General features: G+C 38.1%; 3 protein-coding genes across 6 annotated transcripts in view; 1 reads left to right on the top strand and 2 right to left on the bottom strand.

The window, feature by feature from the left end:
• Positions 1 to 398: 398 nt before the first annotated feature.
• On the bottom strand, positions 399 to 6,798 carry dusp22b (dual specificity phosphatase 22b). 2 transcript variants are annotated; one of them, XM_028472313.1, is made up of 7 exons: positions 6,638 to 6,798; positions 6,207 to 6,240; positions 6,018 to 6,100; positions 4,728 to 4,777; positions 4,545 to 4,619; positions 1,008 to 1,179; positions 399 to 869 (listed from the first exon to the last, which is right to left on the bottom strand). In XM_028472313.1, exons 1-7 carry the CDS (start codon positions 6,656 to 6,658, stop codon positions 732 to 734), a joined length of 573 nt encoding a protein of 190 aa, XP_028328114.1. In that variant the 5' UTR covers positions 6,659 to 6,798; the 3' UTR covers positions 399 to 731. The 2 variants fall into 2 exon arrangements, with proteins under 2 accessions (XP_028328114.1, XP_028328115.1); XM_028472314.1 differs by lacking the exon at positions 6,638 to 6,798 and adding an exon at positions 5,697 to 5,852.
• Positions 6,799 to 12,053: 5,255 nt separating this feature from the next.
• Positions 12,054 to 20,600, top strand: LOC114478805 (zona pellucida sperm-binding protein 3-like). Its single transcript, XM_028472087.1, has 8 exons — positions 12,054 to 12,473; positions 12,557 to 12,672; positions 15,642 to 15,745; positions 15,865 to 16,042; positions 16,120 to 16,237; positions 17,833 to 17,918; positions 18,879 to 19,135; positions 20,590 to 20,600. The coding sequence occupies exons 1-8, from the start codon at positions 12,090 to 12,092 to the stop codon at positions 20,598 to 20,600; spliced, it is 1,254 nt and encodes a 417-aa protein (XP_028327888.1). The 5' UTR covers positions 12,054 to 12,089.
• Positions 12,918 to 21,314, bottom strand: part of ppm1la (protein phosphatase, Mg2+/Mn2+ dependent, 1La) — a 39,409-nt gene continuing 31,012 nt past the window's right edge. The window contains exon 5 of one of the 3 annotated variants that reach the window (XR_003675928.1): positions 12,918 to 12,973. The gene's annotated coding sequence lies outside the window, so the exon portion shown is untranslated. Of the gene's footprint in view, positions 13,009 to 21,314 lie in introns of all 3 variants that reach the window. The other 2 variants (XR_003675927.1, XR_003675926.1) reach the window with 2 other exon arrangements.

The following is a 21,314-nucleotide window of genomic DNA, read 5'->3' as shown; positions in this document are numbered from 1 at the left end:
TACATGTGTGTAGAACTGTATATAGAACTGTAACATGGTTCCCCAGTTTTTAAATATAATTCACATTTTTTTATAGAATTTTCATGGCGATTACAATTACGAAGTCAATTTTCTGAACTTAATTACAATTTCATTACAATTATGACAACAGATTTTTCAAATTCCAATTCCAATTATAATTACACCATAATTGCAATTAATTATCAATTATGCTATTATAATTATAACTGACCCCAACCTTGATTTTAAGTCTGACCATAGTTTCAATCCTAGCATTGTTTTGCAAAGTTTTCACTCTAGAATGCGTGATATTCTTGAGTGATTGTGACCTTTTCAATGCCACTAGGTGTGATCTCTTTTGCAAATTAAAACAGGAAGAGAACCAGGAAACAGAGCTGTAGAGAGCACAACATGTGTTTAATTACAGTCATTGAGACGGTTCACGTACTAGCAATCTTTCACTTTTATTCAATTGGGATCAACATGAAAAAGTGGGAAACAATCCATGGAACATTTACAAGTTGTTACAAAAGCGTTATGAAAAACAGTTGATGGTGAAAAGGTATATTTTCTGTACAAAATAAATATCTGTAATTCAGACATGCTTATTGGTGTTTGAATCAGTGGCATTTGTACATGCAGAAGTACGAATTCAAAATTCAGAAAAAGTCACAGGCATGGAATCCGTCAGTCCAAGTTAAAAAAAGAAGGCATCTTGTCACATGGCTTATTTAAGTACCTCCAGGTGGATTAGAAACATGTTCTGCTTTGTCACCATTAACCTTGGGTGCCCTTGTGAGCAATTCACGTATATGAGCCTCATCGTTGAAGGGGTTGTCCTGATACTCAGCACGAAACCATTCCCTGAGCTGAAGGTGGGGGAAAAACAGTTGGTTGATTCATGTCTACATGACTGGGTGAGCAAACTAAAAAGCTCCGCCATCGTGTTGTTCGCAGAGACTGAGCTGTTATAACCACATTACAGTATAAGCTCTCCTTGCACTGACCTCTTCTGCTTGGGTAGTCTCAAACTCCTGGAGCTGCTGTTGGAAGCCGAGGTTGGGACCAGCACAGGGCCGCGCCACCTTCACAGCAGCCAGAGCCTCTTGCCAGCTCAGGCCTGCCACCGTCATGATGTACGCCACTACCAGTGTGACACTACGGGACACGCCTGCCAAACTGGGTCAGAAGAACAACAGCAGTCTCTTTGCGATATTTATATAAAGACATCATTGTTTAAATATTGATTAAATAGCTAAAACTGCTCTAAATATAAAGATGGGTTTCTCAAACCAATATTTTATTGTACAACAATACAACCTGTTGAAATGATAACCCCTGTCTCACTAGTACACAGCTAGTGCAGAAGTGCAGCCCCACCCTCCGCCCACACTGAAGGACTGAAGAAACAGGATCAGCATTTTTTGGTCCTCAAAACATGATTTATGCTGTTTAGACTGGAAAGTACGGTAACTAGTGGCCCACATCAATAACGTCCTGATACAAACACAGTTAGAGCATGTTAAGGAGAGCATTACTGCTTTATTCACTCAACTTTTAGAAAGCACTTTGTTGGTGAATTTCGTTTTTTTTGCTGAATATGCTTGTTGAAATCATGACGAAACCATTCCATGCTTTAAATAACAGCATTGAAGGTTTTAAAACAGTAAACTATGTGTTAAATTTGGCTCTTTTTAATGGGAAATTCCTGCCGGGAGGCTTCCTGATTATTCAGCACCGCTGATTAATATACCGGCTTTCATTAAAGCAGAACTAAGTAACTTGCGCTTAGCGCTCCCCCTAAAGGTTCCTTTTGGTTATGTCACTGTGGTAAAAACGTTGCGCACCCCGCCGCTACCTGCCCCAGGTAGCAACCAATCACTGAAAAATCCTAATACAACAGTGACACTAAGGGTGCTTTCACACATATAGTCCCATGTGACCATGTGAACAGTATGAGGAAGAGAGACAAGTAAAATAAATGAATGATGTGGGAGTAATACGAAAGGGAGTGTGGACATGTGTGTGATGTTTGTTGGTGTGCTGCCAAAGCGGCTCTGAAGATGGATGGATGGATATTTGTGTGTGTGCTGCCTGATGGAGCGCTGGGTTGTGTGTATGCGTGCCTGTTGCCCTGACGACAGTGTGTGTGATTGCTGTGTGTTGCTGCTGAGCTGTCAATGCATGGAGTTACTCCGTTCCTCGGACAAAGGTCTTCTTTGTTGTTTCACTGTAGTGACACTCGTCGTCATAAGCTCATCAGATGATAGGAATTCGAGGGCAGTGCGGCTACTAAAAATGAAACCGTAAATAGACGCTGCAGCTGCGCAACAATTGAACTCTACTGAAGCCAAATGTGTTCCTATGAATGTGAGTGAAATTAAACCAGGCCATTAGGAGGATGTTTTCCAGTCACATAAGCAACTATTAGTTCCATGGTCACCATTAATATACAGTAAGACTACATCCCACTTCATTTCATAGTTAACAGTTACCAGGGTTTATAAATTCACAAGTTAATGTGATTGTTGTTATGTTTACAGTTTGACTACTGTTCTTATTTATTATTGTGTTTATAGACTAGTGTGCCTCATGTAGACAACTTGACATTTATTTGTTACTAATTAAAGTTTTTATATTTAATTTAGCAGTGTTTGTTTGTATCATATTTAAGTAATATATGTATATCAACGTTCTTCATTCATATATCGGCAGATTTATCAACTATCAGCCGATTTTTCGGTTATCACGCAATTTATCGGTATCAGCTGATTTATCAGCATTCAACGTCCCCAAATATTGGTATCGGCCCCAAAAATCCTGAATCGGTCGAGCTCTAGTTGACAGGATTCTTTGTATTTTTTTTGTTTTTTTTTTTTTGCTTCAGTGAGTTAGCTTGTTTCAGATCCTGGACCTTAGGGACACACATTTACAGTATTTGAAATCGTAGGCTTTCAACAGATTTTAGATACATTCAAATTAGTGATGCAATTTCCTCACCGAAACAACCCGGCCGAAAGAGGTTGCTATGATGACGCGAGCAAACACCGCGGCCAGCACAGGCTTGTCTGGATACAGGTCAAAGTGTATGCGGGCTGGTCGGGCTGGTCGTATTTCAGTATATCTGAGAACTAAAACTTCTAAACAGAGGTTGAGCCAGAGAACTCAATAAAAACAATGAAAAGTACACTCTGGCAAAAAAAATCCAAACTACGCATTGAGGGCTATATTCTCCCATGACCGCAAGTCCAAAAACCCACGCGGTGGCGCTGTTTTTGGCTGTGTGCTATTCTCCCCCTGTACTTAAGTCAGTCACTGTGTGCCTTCATCCCAGTTACGTGAAATGTGGGTGTTCCCATTTATATCTGGCTTTACATGTGTGCGTAAGTCCTTTTCCTCTTACGTGCTTCTAACTCTAAAATATGTGCAGCAGCCCGATAAGATGAAACATTATATTGCACGAAAAATATGGACTTAAATACATTTGAAGCCACACGGACTCGTGCGTCAATCAGCTGCTGCTGCGTGATGAATTAAAACTCTGAGAGACGCAGACTTCTGTCCACGTTGGTCACAGTGATTCAAATATTTTCATACTATGTCCAACGTAAAGTCACAGTTTGATCCACTACAGCACATGTGTCAAACTCCAGTCCTCGAGGGCCGGATTCCTGAGATTTTTCGATGTGTCTTTACTCAAACACTCCTGGTGGAGCCCAATGTGTTGTGATCAAGCTCTGCAGAAGCATGATAGCGAGCCATTCATTTGATTCAGGTGTGTTGGAGCAGGGACACATCTAAAAGTCTGAGGAATCCGGCCCTCGAGGACTGGAGTTCGACACCCCTGCACAGAGTGAAACAAGCTGTCAGATGAGGATGGACCAGAAACTGTTCTCACACATTTTAATGAGGCTCAGCTCAGGTCGCTTTAAACAATTGATATTTAAAACTGTGTATTATGGAAGCCAATAGTTCTGTTTCACTCCAAACATCCCTCTGTATTAAAGCAGGACGCTCTGTGGCCGGGTTATTTCCTCATATCTCCAGCGCATTTAACTCAGTCACGCTTTACAGCGATGATGATGATGATAGCGCAGTCAGTTAGAGGCCTGTACAATATTGTTTCATGTGCGCATGAGTGAGGTCAAGTTAAACATTTTATTTGGTATTTTATTTTCTATTGTGCACATGTCAGTGTTAGATACATGATTTCATATGTAGTTAACTTATGTATTCTTTGAAGCATTTATATTAACCAATGCAATTACATTGCTTTAATTTCAGTGAGGTTAGTACACATTCACTCCCATAAATTACACGGTACTAATAAGTGGCATTGTAATTTATTTCTGTGTTTTGGTTTCCTTATTTGTGGTTTTCGGTTTTGGCTAAGAATTTTCATTTTGGTGAATCCCTACTTTAAAAAGATATTCATTTTGATAGATTAGTGGTTACATATGATGTATAAAGACACTTTTCATAGTAGGCGTTGGTTAACTTTGATTCTAAATTGGAGATTAAAACTAATCCAATCAGACACTCACCAGTGGACCAGACATCCCTCTCCTTTCAGGCGGGATTCATGCATGAACATTATACTTTCTTTAAAGTGCTGCGTCCTGTGAAGCATAAGAAAATCATTGTTGTATCCTGTCTTCTAAAGCGTAATCTAGCTGTACTTGACATATTGTGTGCAGTCAGTTGACCCTGACTGTTTTTACACTTACAGGTTTTGAGTGGGCAGATCAGCTGCTGAAATGCAGAGATAGGTCATCTCCTGGAAAATAAAGCATACGAGTTACGGGTTTGACTTTTTAACCAACTGACAACATGTATCAAAAAAGGGCATTCCCTAACCCTAACCCTCACTGAGGATTTTAAAATGTGTGAGTTTTGTAGAGGTGAAAACGTAAGTTTCAGCCAGGATTACTTGTTGGAAATGTCTCATGTTGCTTTCTAGTAAAACACTGTCAGGAGTAGGCAACCTTTATCACAGCAGGGCCACAGAAATGTGGTTGTTTGATCGGAGAGCCACATGATGTACATTCATGTCAGCATTTAGCATAATGACCAATCTGAGCGTTAATACAGGAGAAAACAAAGTTTTTATAGTAACTTTGAGTGTTTTTCTGTCATTCTGTATATGCCTGTTGTTGTCTTGCTTGTTGTGAGGTATTTTGTGCATTTATGTAGTCCTTGTGTGTATTTTTCCTGTTTTTTGGAGTCAAATTGTGTATTTGTGTTGTCATTTTGCATTTTTTTGGAGTCATTTTGTGTGTTTCTGTTGTCGTTTTGCTTGTTTGTTAGTACTGTGAGATTGCGGAGTCATTTTCCGTGTTTTTCTTGTCTTTTTGTGTACTTTTGTAATTTTGAATACTTTTCTGAGTAATCTTGTGTATTAAGTGTTGTTTTTTTGTTCATTTGTGTAGTAGTTTAGTGTGTGTTTTTGGAGTATTTTCTGCGTTTTTCTTTTGTATTTTCCTGCAATGTTGGAATACTTTGTATTGCTTAATGTATTCTTGCTCTTGTTTTGTGTATTTTTTTTGTCATTTTGTACATTTACTTTGGGGGCCGCATAAAATTAGCCCGAGGGCCATTAAATGCCTATGTCTGAAGTATGTGGTGCAATGACATGATAAAACATTTCGATATTGAAAAGCAACAGCTCAATTTAAACCAGCTGAAATTGGAACAACCTCCTCCTTTGTAAAACACGAAGTAAACTCAGCAGCACGCTGACAAATCCATCTCCTGTTTCCTGGCATTTTTTTCAGGATGCTCTCTCACAATCACATGTGTCGGATTCTGCCCGGCCTCAGCTGTTTGCTTAGACTGATGCCTTATTCTTCTTCCTGAACAACCAGACAGACTGGTCTGTTTCTGTGCACATAGTAATGCATATTGTGCCAACACACAACAGCAGCCATGGACATTCAATCTGATCAAAATCCACCAAAAAAAAAAGGAAAAACATTACGTTTCAGTAACCTCTCTTATTTTATTTGAGGATTTCTCACCTGAAGAATGGGCGCTGCACTGTCATGGATAGACAGGATGTGTGTGATGTTGTTTCTGGCCAGCTGCTCTCTATCTCGTGCATCTAAGGTGAAACAGATGCAAATGTGTGTGTGCAGTGCACGTAAATAAAACAACAACAATGTCTGGAGGGGGGGTTGTTCTTAAAAATATGATCAAGGGATACGTACCTTTGTAATTTCCAAGATATAAATCAGGGAGAACCTAAAATGATAACAGGATGATTCAAAGTGTGTATGTGATGCAGCACTGGTTTAAGACAACATCATTAATGATGATCATTTATTCAAGTAAAAAAAAAAAAAAACGTACTACCTGTACAACCTGCTATTATAACATGATCAATTTTATTCCCAGGCTAATCAAAGACAAACCCTATTAGAAGTACTTGATGTAAGATAAACCATACAATTACTCATCTAAAAATCATTCCATTTAGGCAGATTCGTGTATTTAATATTTTGCACATATTATAGCTTCAAACAGAGAAACGACATTACCTTTTCTATTCTATTATACACCCTAAAAGGATTTAACTAACTGCACTCGTGAAAAACCTCAAGCACTGATATCTTTAAGAGTAAATAAAGGAAACTCCCACCTTGTTAATGCCGTTTCCCATGATATGTTGAAGGACCACGGAGTGAAAAGAAAAGACCAAATATAAAACCTACGCTGTTTAAATGCCTTTATCTATTACTGCTACTGCATATATAGCCTCTTAATCACAGAGTGTCAACATGCTTTAGTTCCTCAGTCATGGGCTGGTAGGTAAAAGGCAAAAGTAATCAATGTCAGAGTGATTCATTTTAATGTTGCAGTTGTTTATCATTTTGACGTTGCGTATTATTGATCTACACAGTATATTAATTAAATTTGAGGCTACATGACTTATTTAACGAGTTGTTTTACAGTATAAACGAGCAACGGCAGGTAAATCTTAAGCCTGCCTATGATACAAGTGGCTTAAAGGCGACCAATCCTGCTCTGTGATCAGCTAGTAAGGTCTACATAAGGAAGTGGCGCTTCAAACCCTTGTTTAAAATTAGAGGTGAAACCTTGACGTAAAGCAGAGATGGACAACTTTTATCACCAGAATTAGATTTTCTTATCCATGGGCCACGTTATCAACAATTATGTCAGCATTTAGAATAATGACCAATCTAAGCAATAATACAGGAAACAACGGATTTTGTGTATTTTTACTGTCATTCTGTATAATCTTTTGTAATTTTTTTGCTGTAATATTTTTTTTAATCTATTTTCGTTGACCTTTTGAGTGTTTTGTTGTCCTTTTGGGTATTTTGTGCATTTACTTTAGGGGGACACACAAAATTAAGCTGTGTAATATATTATAAACAATATAAAATAAATAGACACTAATCATTTATGCTAAAGGTTTTGTTAAGTCTGACTCGTGTTCAAATATGGGACATCTTAGTTTGTGACCATATAATAGGCTACAGTCTATAATATTATTTTACACTTTTTCTCAGTCGCTTTGGTGCTTTTCTCACATCACTATTACCATTTGCACAGCAGTTAGTGCTTTTCTCAAAACAATTAGTGCAAACTGCAAAACCTAGTAGATAACCTGCAAAAGCACGTCACTTACTCAAAATGAAGAGTCCATTCCTCCAAATTAAGTATTCATGTCAATGAAAATGCCAGTGTTATCAAAATGAGAAATCTTATGAACAAGATAGTCAAATGGCTTTGTCATGTTTTCATTATGAAACTTTTTTCTCTGTGTTTTCCAATGCAAATAAAGGTCATAACTCGGTAACGCTCAACACAGCACTATACACTACTACTTTTACAGCCATTTGATAACTACAGTAAAGTTGCACATTACGGTAGAAGAGTAAGTGAGCAGAAGACACTGAATACGTATGTTTCACATTTTTACTGTGTATGATCTTTGTAATTCTACAGCATTGTGCAAAAGAAAAATACACTATAGTCACTTATTTAGAACAAACATAAAAAACACCCTTTTGGTAAAGCTGTGCACAAATGTGAACATACAGTGCCTTGCGAAAGTATTCGGCCCCCTTGAACCTTTCGACCTTTTGCCACATTTCAGGCTTCAAACATAAAGATATAAAACTGTAATTTTTTGTGAAGAATCAACAACAAGTGGGACACAATCATGAAGTGAAACGAAATTTATTGGATATTTCAAACATTTTTAACAAATAAAAAAACTGAAAAATTGGGCGTGCAAAATTATTCAGCACCCTTAAGTTAATACTTTGTAGCGCCACCTTTTGCTGCGATAACTGCTGTAAGTCGCTTGGGGTATGTCCATCAGTTTTGCACATTGAGAGACTGGAATATTTGCCCATTCCTCCTTGCAAAACAGCTCGAACTCAGTGACGTTGGATGGACAGCGTTTGTGAACAGCAGTTTTCAGTTGTTTCCACAGATTCTGAATTGGATTCAGGTCTGGACTTTGACTTGGCCATTCAAACACCTGGATATGTTTATTTGTGAACCACTCCATTGTAGATTTTGCTTCATGTTTTGGATCATTGTCTTGTTGGAAGACAAATCTCCATCCCAGTCTCAGGTCTTTTGCAGACTCCATCAGGTTTTCTTCCAGAATGGTCCTGTATTTGGCTCCATCCATCTTTCCATCAATTTTAACCATCTTCCCTGTCCCTGCTGAAGAAAAGCAGGCCCAAACCATGATGCTGCCACCACCATGTTTGACAGTGGGGATGGTGTGTTCAGGGTGATGAGCTGTGTAGCGTTTACGCCAAACATAATGTTTTGCATTGTTGCCAAAAAGTTCCATTTTGGTTTCGTCTGACCAGAGCATCTTCTTCCACATGTTTGGTGTGTCTCCCAGGTGGCTTATGGCAAACTTTAAACGACACTTTTTATGGATATCTTTAAGAAATGGCTTTCTTCTTGCCACTCTTCCATAAAGGCCAGAGTTGTGCAGTATACGACTGATTGTTGTCCTGTGGACAGAGTCTCCCACCTCAGCTGTACATTTCTGCAGTTCATCCAGAGTGATCATGGGCCTCTTGGCAGCATCTCTGATCAGTTTTCTCCTTGTATGAGCTGAAAGTTTAGAGGGACGGCCGGGTCTTTGTAGATTTGCAGTGGTCTGATACTCCTTCCATTTCAATATTATCGCTTGCACAGTGCTCCTTGGGATGTTTAAAGCTTGGGAAATCTTTTTGTATCCAAATCCGGCTTTAAACTTCTCCACAACAGTGTCTCGGACCTGCCTGGTGTGTTCCTTGGTCTTCATGATGCTCTCTGCGCTTTAAACTGACCTCTGAGACCATCACAGAGCAGGTGCATTTATACGGAGACTTGATTACACACAGGAGGATTCTATTTATCATCATTAGTCATTTAGGTCAACATTGGATCATTCAGAGATCTATCACTGAACTTTTGGAGAGAGTTTGCTGCACTGAAAGTAAAGGGGCTGAATAATTTTGCACGCCCAAGTTTCGATTTTTTATTTGTTAAAAATGTTTGAAATATCCAATAAATTTCGTTTCACTTCATGATTGTGTCCCACTTGTTGTTGATTCTTCACAGAAAATTACAGTTTTGTATCTTTATGTTTGAAGCCTGAAATGTGGCAAAAGGTCGAAAAGTTCAAGGGGGCCGAATACTTTCGCAAGGCACTGTAACTACATATTGTAACTGAACATAGGTAAATCATTCTGATTTTCATCTACATCACAATGGATATCATCCCTTGTTCAATTTAGGAGACGTTTCCAGGAAAAAATGACTAAGAAATGTATAAAATTTGCTTGGTAGAATTTGATAACTAGTTCAACAATTTTGTATGTAATGTCTCAAACAATGAAATGAAAACGATTAGTTTTATTGGGAACGACTGTTCAGCATCCATAAGTATAGTTTATTTTGACTAACATGACATAAGCAAATGATAATGTTATAAAACAGCAGAGAATTGTATGAAAGCAACTGATACGTGTCCAAAAGCATTTGCAATTTGTTCAGAGGAAGGATAAATTGCTACTATGATGAGCACAAATGACTAAATGTTGTGGAGGTTGAACTAATAGTTATGATAATTTTCATTCTGAACTGAGAAACTTTACTGTCATTTCCAAATGGCTATACAAGTGCTATACAAGTATAGTGCTGTCTGGAGCATTTTGAGGTAAAGTCACTGAGTTCTAACCTTGTTTTTTTTTTTTTTTGGTTTTTTTTTGCATTGGAAAACAGTGAGAGAATAAAGTGTCATAATGAAAACATGACAAAGCCATTTGACTATCTTGTTCATAAACAATGGTGTTAAGATTTCTCATTTTGATAACACTGGCAGTTTAATTGACATGAATACTTAATTTCGAGGAATGGACTCTCCGTTTTGAGTAAGTGACGTGCTTTTGCAGGTTATCTACTAGGTTTTGCAGTTTGTACTAATTGTTTTGAGAAATGCACTAACTGCTGTGCAAATGGTAATAGTGATGTGAGAAAAGCACCAAAGTGACTGAGAAAAAGTGTAAACTTCACATACCACCACTCTGACTAAGAACACTAATAGAAAATAGGTGGTTACTGTGGTAAGATAGACTTAAGTTATTAGTCCATACTATGCTAACATGTGGATACCATTAATAATACATCTGTGATATAGTAAAAAAAAAATATATATATATATATATATATATATATATATATATATATATGCCCATTTAATAATAGAATATAGTGAACAACCTTACCAAGGGCTCTGTAATAATACCTGATATTGAATGTCATTTAGGTATGCGAGAAAAATAGAGCATTTTTTTTCCCATACTCGTATTCCATCGTTTGTTAAGCTTTCAAAACCCTCAGACGTGCTGAATAAACTCTTGGAAGGTAAAATTAAAATTAACTTTTTTTTGAAAGACTCTAGTGACATCTACTGGTTAATTTATTTAATACAGTTATAGATTAAAGTTCATTGAATTTTATTTATTTTTGAAACTGAGTGTACACTGTTATACATACCTACTATTATTATTGTTTATCCATCCATCATGGGGCGCTGATTGTTAAGTTGTGCATGCTAAAATAAACAGCAACTTTTTGCAACATTTAGCAACAATGAATTGCTTCTTTTTGCAATATTTAATAACAAACCATCTAAATCTAAATGTTTAATATTAAATATGAATATAAATGTTAAATCTAAATGCTAAATATTAAATCTAAATCTTAAATCTAAATGTCACAGTTGAAACTAAATATTTAGCTAATATGCAAACTCAATAGCATTTATTTTGGGACATTTAAATTTAGGGGTATTGTGGATGATGTTTAAAAAAGAAACACCCTCTCCACATTTTGGAGAAAAAAAAATGCGCATGCGACACACGCCTCCATGTGCGGGAGAGCATGCACTCGCCCAGTCTTCCTTGTGCACAGCTCTGTTTACAAGTTGGTGTGGACATCGGTCGTACAAGTTTACCTACCAAAAGAAGATTTGCACTTTTCCCACTATGTCAGACTCGCCACCGGTAAGTGAAAATCCTTTTTCAAAGGACCCGGTGCGCAACGGGCACGAGCACGTCCGACGACCTTTTCGTAAACATGATTGACAATTAGGAGGACCAATAGTCTTGATGATCCACCCGGAAGCTAAACATCGCCCGCAATACCTTTAACATTTTTAATTTTACCATTTATATTTAGATTTAACCTTTTGATTTACAATTAACCTTTATATTTAGCATTTAGATTTGGATTGAACATTTAGATTTAGATTTAACATTTACATTATATTTTTACGAGGAAAAAAAAAATCACAAATATTGCTGTAAATCTGGTCAGAAGTAACATGGTTTGATGCTAAAAAGTTGCTGTTTATTTTAACATGCATAACTTTACAGTCGGCGCTCCATAATCCATCTCTAATCTATCCTCCAAAGCCATGATGTCATCATGAAGCCAGGGACAATCAGACTGCCTCACAGGTGTGTTTGAGCTCCAATCACCTGCAGCTGTGAGGATATTTTTCTAGCGGTTCTTGTTCAGTCGGGTCACTTCTTGCAAACCTAAGAATGGATCACATCTGGCAGCGACTTGTATCACTGTTGATTTTAGTGTTTGGTTCGGTGTCCGCTTTCACGGAGAGTCGGTTGTTGTCCAGTGGGGGGAATCCTCTGGTTCCTGACAGACATTACAGCAGAGCACCGTGGGCTCCAGAAAAACAGCACCAGGCCGCAGAGAGCAGAGAGGAACCTCGGCCAATTGAGGTCAAGTGCCATCCTGATGCTATGGAGGTCGTAGTGCAGGCTGACATGTTTCTCTCAGGCATCCATGTGGACGGCAGACATCTGCGGCTGGGGTCAGAGGGCCTGAGGGGGGGCTGTGGAGCAGAACAGTCAGGAGACAAGGAGTTCACCCTCAGCAGCCATTTGATGGACTGTGGAATGAAGCTCTCAGTAAGTGGAATCATGTTGTTCTTGAATATGTTTCCATGCATGGACTACAGATATCTTACACAGACCTACATGTGTTTTTATAGTCAACAGAGGAAACTATCATTTATTCCACTGTTCTGGTCTACTCACCTGAACCCAGCTCCAGTAGTTTAATCAGACTGGATGGAGCCACTATTCCACTTGAATGTCACTATGAAAAGTAAGTCCTGAAATAATGTCTCAAACCGGAACTGGTGTAACCCACTGGTAATCACCTTCCATCCCCATATAGTGGGTTACCAGTAGAGATGGGCGATATAGACCCAAAAAAAAAAAAAAAAAAAAAAAAAATCCAGATACATTTATTTATCACAATTATGACAAATAAATAAAACAATTCCCAACTTAATGTATAAAAAGGGTCCTTACAAACACAAATTATTTTGCGTACATCAACACTAGACACACGTGTGTGTGTGTGTGTGTGTGTGTGTGTGTGTGTGTGTGTGTGTGTGTGTGTGTGTGTGTGTGTGTGTGTGTGTGTGTGTGTGTGTGTATAAAAAAAAGCTACAATAGCTGCTAAACAGTTCATGGGCTGATATTTTATGGAATATATTTGTGCATGTGTTATTATATGCAATTCATTTATTTCCTCAGTTAAAATGAATTTATTTTCATTATAAATAAAAGCACATGAAAATCAAAAAAATAACTCCAATAGTGTTTTTCTACTGCTGAATTGTTTATTTTATATCTGATAATGAGTTGCATAAAGTTATGGTTAATCAATATCTCTCTGATTTCCTATAATTAAACCAGATCAAGCTTCATGATTTAATACTGCAGGATATTTGGGTGTAATAATAGCTACATTACTGTCTAATGGGACCAGCTGTATCTTGTGAATATATGATAAAAAAAATAAAAAAATATTGCATTTCACAACTTCAGATAAATTAATACTGAATAGTGACATTAGTTTAATGATAACATTTATTTCACACAGCATCTGACATGTTAGCTTTTATCCTTCCATGCAAGTGTTAATCTGGCCATAAACGCTGTGCACTTTTTACTTAAACTGTTCCTTATATAGAGTGGTTAGCATTAGCTCTTTGTCCAGTCTCTTATGTGTCGGTGGGTGAGTTTAGCTTAGTTAGCTTTAGTGGAGGTTCCGGTTCATAATTGTTGCTGGCAGGAACATCTGTCAATGTGTTTGTGGAAACTTTGTGTGGATCTGGTGAAAGAATTTGTACTGGTTCCCTTTGTTGGATGGTTGTCTGGTTTTTAAAACTGATATCCGGGGCGACCGTGGCTCAGGTGGTAGTGGGTCGTCCTCTGATCGAGAGGTTGGGGGTTCGATCCCAGTACCTGACTATGTGTCGAAGTGTCCTTGGGCAAGACACTGAACCCTAAGTTGCTCCCAGTGGTCGACTAGCGCCTTGCATGGCAGTCCTGTCCCACTGGTGTGTGAATGTGAGAGTGATTGGGTGAATGAGCTGATGTGTAAAGCGCTTTGAGACTGCTTCAGTGTGGTGATAAAGCGCTATATAAATCGAGTCCATTTACCATTTACCATCCGGAGTTTCTGAGAGGACGTCTCAATGTCCCGCCCTCAACAGCTCCAATTCCTCCCCCTGCCTCTGTAATTTACCAGAAGCCACGCCTCTACTTTTCTGCAGGGTCAGGTCGCATTAATATAGGTCTATGGGTCAGGTAAGAGCCAAAATCATATTTACCTGACAGAGGCCTTGTTTCCGTGCACAGTTCCACATTCACTTTGATTGACGGTCTCAAAAATAGGAAATCGAAGCCTATTGGCTGGGTGCACTCAGCAATTGTTTCCATTTGTATAGGGGTCTATAGGATGAAGGAGGGACTCGTATACATTCATGTGGACCATAGTAAAAGACTAGTTAGATATTTTCTCACATTTCAAAACAATCATACATAAACTTGTAGATCTCAAACTCTGGATATCAGCTTTAAAGAGTAACCAAACCCCTGCTTTCTGCTGAGCTGCCACTAGGAGAGAAATTTAAAAAAAAATGCCTTGCTCATGAGCATTACTGCTGTAGCAGTATGACACGCTTACTCTGGCTGCCCAGCGTTGTGCACAAAGAAAGACACAAATGTCTTTTTTACAGTCTATGGTCTGTATACACACACATAGCGAGTTCATAAGCTGAGATGTGTCACTACAACCACAGCACACGCAATCACGTCGTGAAGCTCACACACAGCCTTACAGACACCACTCAAGGGCAAACAGCCCTGCTTTCCCACCCCCTCTCGCACACGCAGAGACAGACGGGAATACACACATAGCATAGATGTGTCTGTAAATACACACACAACTTCATGAACGCTTTGATTAGCGCGCAATCTGCTCTTTATAGAAGCACAGGCAAAAACATCACCACAGGAATGCACGCAATATGAGACATCCTTGGTGAGGCTGTCAATCAATACTCACTGAGGGCTGTGATTGGAGGAAATTTATCTCGATAATTTTATTCCAAATGAAGCCTGACTGGAATGTCAATTCTGAGTTAAATTTGATGATCCAAATGCAACACAGGCACATTCATTAACGAACAGCTGTACAATGTGTGCCACTTTTTTTTTTTTTTCTTCTCTAAGGGACAGCACGTGTGAGTGCTTTTCATACTGTTCTGAGAGGTAGTGAAAGCAGCATCTCCTAAAACAAGTGTTTTTAAAACAACATAACCCATAAAATATATATCGATATAGACAATAATTTTAATTTCTTTATATCCCCAAAATTAAAAAAAAACTGTCTTGAAACTCAATATATCACCCAACTCTATTTGGAAGTACAGATTAAATATTTTGTTAGTTAAACCAATTTTTTTCGGTTTGCTAAATCATCTGTTCAGTATACTGGGTTATTCTTGCAACTTCAGATCTGTGTGGGAGAGAAATTTTCATTAAGTAAAAATAAGAATTTCATTATCCTGGTTTTTGGCTGTGTGCAATTTGAAGAAGTGGGTAAATCTGAATTAAGAGCAGGGGCTTTACAACCAAAGTATCACATGTAAAATGGGTAATGCAACAAAGTGCTGGTATTTGATGGAATGTATACACTAGTGCACTTTTTAGTTAAGTTTGCAGATCCCCAACTAATTGATAAGCACCACGGAAATCCTGCTCTGTTCCTCTACGCAGAAAATATTCTTTAGATGGTGTTTCCGTGGAGCCCACCTGGGAGTCATTTGTCTCCACATTGTCTGGAGATGATGAGTTGGTCTTTGCAATGCGACTCATGTCTGGTAAGAGTTCACAATGTTACTTTCTATCCCTGCAAAGCTCCATATGCTTCCCTTTTTAATACGCGTGGTGTTGGTGTTGACTAAAGATTGTTTCATTTTTTTCCTCCTCACTTTTGCAGATGATTGGCAGTATGAGAGAGGATCAAATGCTTACTTCCTTGGTGACCTCTTCCACATTGAAGTGTCTGTCATCATTGCCAACCACATGCCCCTCCGAGTGTATGTTGATAGCTGTGTGGCCACTGCAACTTCTGATGCTGAAGCACCAATAAGATACAACTTCATTGAAAACCACGGGTGAGCGGAAAATACAATTCCTCTCTAAATCAAGTGACATCAGCTTTAGTAGTTTAAGCGTCTTTCTCCTCATTTAGGTGTCTTTCAGATTCTTACATGACAAACTCAAACTCACGATTTCTACCAAGAGTTGAAGACTACAAGTTGAGATTTGAGCTGGAAGCTTTTAGGTTCTACCAGGAATTTCAAAATGAGGTTTGTTAATCAGGCATTTTTGTAATGTAATATTTTATATATACTTTTTGGCTTTAAACAAATGGATATTATACACAACACACCAGTGGACCTTAGCTGTCACTATATTTAGTCTTTTCTGTAAAATACCAGATTTTCCTACAATCTAATTACCATGTATAAATGTTTAGATGGTCTTTGATTTTTCCTATTTGGTATATTTATTGGATATTTTTTTTTATTATTTTCTTATGGAACATGCCCACAGTGCGAAGTTTGATTCTAGGCAATTTGCATGACTGAGATTAAAGCGTACCTAAACCCCAAACTCACTTTTTTCTGCTGAATACATGTGTATTTGGGTATTAAGTATTGCTGTTTATTAATCCTAGTCCCACTCTTCACATTTTAGGAAAAGTATTTTAATTTTGCGTATTTAGTTGTAAAATGTCAAATATACTGGTCACTAAGAGATGAACGCCGGCTATTACAATGGAATTTCGCTATTGGCTGAAACAAATTCTTTAGATTCTCCTGTGTCATCACTTTTGGCCCCACCCCTCCTATGAAAGCTGAGAGGGAGAAGGGTTTCTTCCCATCACAACCCTCAGTGAGCATTGATTGACAGTTTTATGAGGAAGTCTAATGCTGCATGCGCAGCCCATTTCATACCCAAGGCTACGGTGGCTGGGAAGTGTCAGGTGAATGCATTTACAGAAACAGGTCACAACACGAATGCAAACCGGCCACAACGGAAGTGTTTCCGACGGACCGGTATTACAGACGGACGGGTATTATGATATGATTGCCTGATATGAAAAATATAAGAGTATCCTAATCAACTTTCACTTACTTTCATACACATTTCGATGTCTTCTTGTTCTTAACTGTTCTGGTGGGTTAAAAACATCCGCCAGAAACGTGTCCGTCTGTAATACTGCAGACAGCTCAGTTTTTAGCAGATGGGTGTAATCCTGCTTTAACACCTCAGACTCCTCCTTGACTAAATAATTTAATCCAGTCACATTAATCACAACATTTTTCAAATGTGGGTAATCTGCAACAATTTGCAAGATTTTGTCAGCCAGGTCTGATACTGTCATTAGGTAAACAGATCACTTTCACGTTGGCCATTCATATATATTAATGTATATAAGTCCCACCTTCGTCCTATAGACCCTTATACAAATGGAAACAAGCGCCATGATCGCACAGCCAATAGGCTTCGACTTCCTGTTTTTGAGACTGTCAAAGTGAACGCGGAACTGCGCATGTAAACAAGGCCGCGCGTCACAACAGCAAACAGGTAAATATGATTTTGGCTTTTACCTGACCCAATGACCTTTATCAATGCAACCTTATGGTCCGTGATGCACATGCAGAAAAGTAGAGGCGTGGCTTCTGGTAGATTGGGAGAGGAAGTGGAGCTGTTAAGAGCGGGACATCGAGATGTTTCTCAAACTCCGGATATCAGCTTTAAGTGTCAAATCTTGGCTCAGATTCTTAACATTTTCCTTAATGATGAACTTTTGGTCATATAAACCTGATTTTGATGAAAAATACTGCTTGTATTTTGATGACTTATATTTGTTCTCCTGACTTAATCTCTTTAATAGGTCTACATAACCTGTGCAGTGAAGGCTGTTCCAGTCACCATGACCGTTGGCTCACAAAACAAGGCCTGCTCTTTGGTTGAAAACGGGTATGAAACTAACATTACATTTTTAATTTTGAACAGTTCTCGTTTGTCCATGATAGAACAATGATGCCTACATGTACATTTGTAGGATGAACAATGGAAAATGCACCAAGTTTTATGCCTTTGGTAAACTTATTTGCTTTGAGTGTATAGTAATTTTTTTTAAATGTATTATGAATCAAGACTTTTTGGATTTTTAACAAATGGGAACCTCAGTAATATGTGAACGAGCCATACACAGTCTAGAATAATCTTCATGGCGCTCACAGCTTTATCACACACTGCTGTGAGATTGTATCCTTTTTTTCACCCGTCTGTCATAAATCAGCTGGTGTGGTTATGTTAGTCATCCTTCATGAGGTTAACTGTTATTTTTTTCTTTATTCTGTCAGGAGTGCAATTTCATCTGTGAGAGTTTGTTCCCAGACTGTAGGATTGTCACTAGTTTCCCCTTCCAATAAGGAAGCAGTTTTCATATTGCTGAGTCATATAAAACAAGTGTGATGTTTTAGTTTTTAGATTTTAATGTCTTTGGATTTGGGTTTTTGGTTGTTTTGTTTGTTTTTTGGGGGGTTCTTTTGTATAAATTTCCATTAACACAATCTGGACACATTGCTGAGAAAAAGTGTTCAGTTGCTGACACCAGCATCAAGCCTGGTGATCTGGGCACTGAGCTTTAAACAAAATAATGTCCTGCAAAAGTGTAAAAAAACCAAACAAAAACAAACCCTGCTTAGAGGGCTGATTCCCACAGGTGCTGATGGTCAGGCACCTGACTGTAAGTATCTGGGAATTAACACGAGGGCAATGGCAAAGTAACCTACACTGGCAGAGATTTGGAAAAACCTTCAAGGGCACACATGCACTGGACTCTGTATGTGGTTTCTTTTCAAACATTGTTACAACTAAAATGATTAACTGTAATTTCTGTAATTGTGTTGTATATTATGTAATGTTATCCAGATGGCAGTCGGTTGATGGAAATAACCAGGCATGTCGGAGCTGTGGTGACTCCCACTTGCATGAGGAGTATTTATTCTCAAAAGTTCCCCAAACTACTGCACGACCCATCACCAACTTACAAAGTAGTATGTTAAACCGACCTGGGCAGCATCCAGCAACCTATGTTCGTTATCGTCCAGGAATTCAACAGAACGAACATGAGCAAATCACAAAATTGTCTCCTAAATTCATGAAACGGGAAACTGACAACCAAGCTAGTAAGTACAAAATGTCACTGAGTTATTTATTTTTATTCTCATTATGGATCCGCTAAGCTATTGTTTTTGAAGTAAAAAAAAAAAAAAAAAGTATTTTTTTTACTTGATCATTCAATCTTAATTTGTACTGTTTTGTTTTACAGAGCAAACAGTTCAATTAGGACCAGTTGTTGTGCTGCCATCCAAATACTTTCTGTCGAGGATTTTGGATTCCAAGAAAAAATTGTCATCGATTGAATAAAAACTTATTTTGAATGCCAAACTCCTTGAGTTCAGATTCTACTGCAACTTGCACCCATTTGCAATGAAGATTAGAAGTCAAGGGGACCAATACTTTGACTAATATTTTCTGAAAATGGAGGTTTCTGACAAATTTCAAATGCCCATTAAATTTTTTACAATAAAAATGTGTTTTGTTTTATTTTTTCAAAAATCCATGTCAGTGACAAGTGTTTAAAAAATAAAAAATGTTGGCTTCACCTAACTAAACATTCACCATCACTAAGCAGCTGTACTGGAAGCAGGTCCTCAATATGTGCACTTAACTTAGGTGTTTTCAGCCTAGGTAACATGCGCCTTCACGTGAAAGGGGTGGAGATTGCAGCATCGGACCAAACACTTGAACCTGAGCAGAACAAATTATGTCACAATTGAGGAATAATTCATAAAAAATCTATAATAAAGCTTAAAAACAGCACAATGTTGCAGGAAGGAAAGAATGCAGGTAGAAAGCTGCTAACACCGTTGGCATGTAAAAACGCGAAGTTACACTATTAATTCATCAGATGGTAAATGGACTGTGTTCTGAACAGTTGCACTTTATAACAGCACAGATATGTTTCTATCCAGGTAGTAATTTATCACACACACTGGGATGAGGACACATTGTTTTGTTGCGATAATTCGGTGAACTCTGTAAGGGACAGGCTACATTTAGTATATACCGTTCAGCCAGCCTCCATAAGGTGGACATCTTTTATTGTCTAAAGTTTATATTATTTCACAGGGGTGTTTGAACAGCAGCGCAATTGTAGCATGTTTCTGCTGAGGCTGTCAGTATCACTGTAGTGCATGGAAGAAATACTTTTTCTTTTTTTTCAATTCATTCAGTTTATTGGTACCTTCCATCAAGTGTGCATTGAAAGCTCACATTAACCTTCATAACAGAATCACAAAGTGACAGAATCAGACAGAAAAGATGACACAAAGCAGCATCCATGTTACAATAGCAACAGTGATGAAAGAATGAATGATCCCTCTGCATATACAGAGAGCAGCCATCATCAGCTGACTGTAGATCAGCCTCAATCTTCCTTTCCTAAACACAGCTGTCAGATCTGCTCCAACCAGGATCTTGGAACAATGGGCAGATCATTTACCAAGAAAGCTGATTGGTCAGGAGGTGGGACTTTAGTATTCGCTTAAGATCTTTTCCAGCACTTGGTCCCGTCCAGGTTCGTCGTAGTACAGGACACACCAATTAAATCCTGGAAATTGGTGCGATAAGAGGAAAATCAAGCTTCATAGTACAGGCCAAGAAAATAAACACAGTAAAATCTATTTTTTAGCAAAGATTGCTATCGGAAAAATCTTTTGAACTTTGTGTTCAGAAGTTACAAATCTCATTTACTGTTCAGAAAACAGATGTTAAAGTGCTGCTCCAGGGCCATTGTGGATAAGTTGTTTTTTTAGGTGCTTGACACGGTAAAGTGCCATAGAAAATAGATGTTGAGTATATAATTGTAGAACATTTTAACAACTAAATTGGCTTGAAGTGCAGACCACGATTCAACTGGGCATATTTAGACAGAATCGATGGAGAGAAAAGCATCTTAATTGTTCAAAATATAAGGTTAAATAAGAATTACAAGGATTTGTACTGAAAAACCTGATGTAATAATACATAAATTTTATATAGCATTTCTTTCTCAAAAAGATGTGTAGTTTAATTGAAATACAAAGCACACAATACATTTTAAAAGATTCATTACACATGACTAGCTCTTTTTTAATAGGCGATAGACAGCCCTGCTATTAGAGCACTCCCTTCCATTACTACCCACAAACTACTCATCTAGTCATATTATTGATTACTGACAAAGGCTGTATACAGGAACCAGCAGGAAATAATTTGTCCTGCATACAAAGTCCAGTAAGGGACTGGTAAAACAATATCACA

Source organism: Gouania willdenowi, chromosome 17 (assembly GCF_900634775.1).
Source record: "Gouania willdenowi chromosome 17, fGouWil2.1, whole genome shotgun sequence".
NCBI lineage: Eukaryota > Metazoa > Chordata > Actinopteri > Blenniiformes > Gobiesocidae > Gouania > Gouania willdenowi.
The sequence above is the reverse complement of the archived record's forward strand: the minus strand, read 5'-3'. Positions and strand labels throughout refer to the sequence as shown.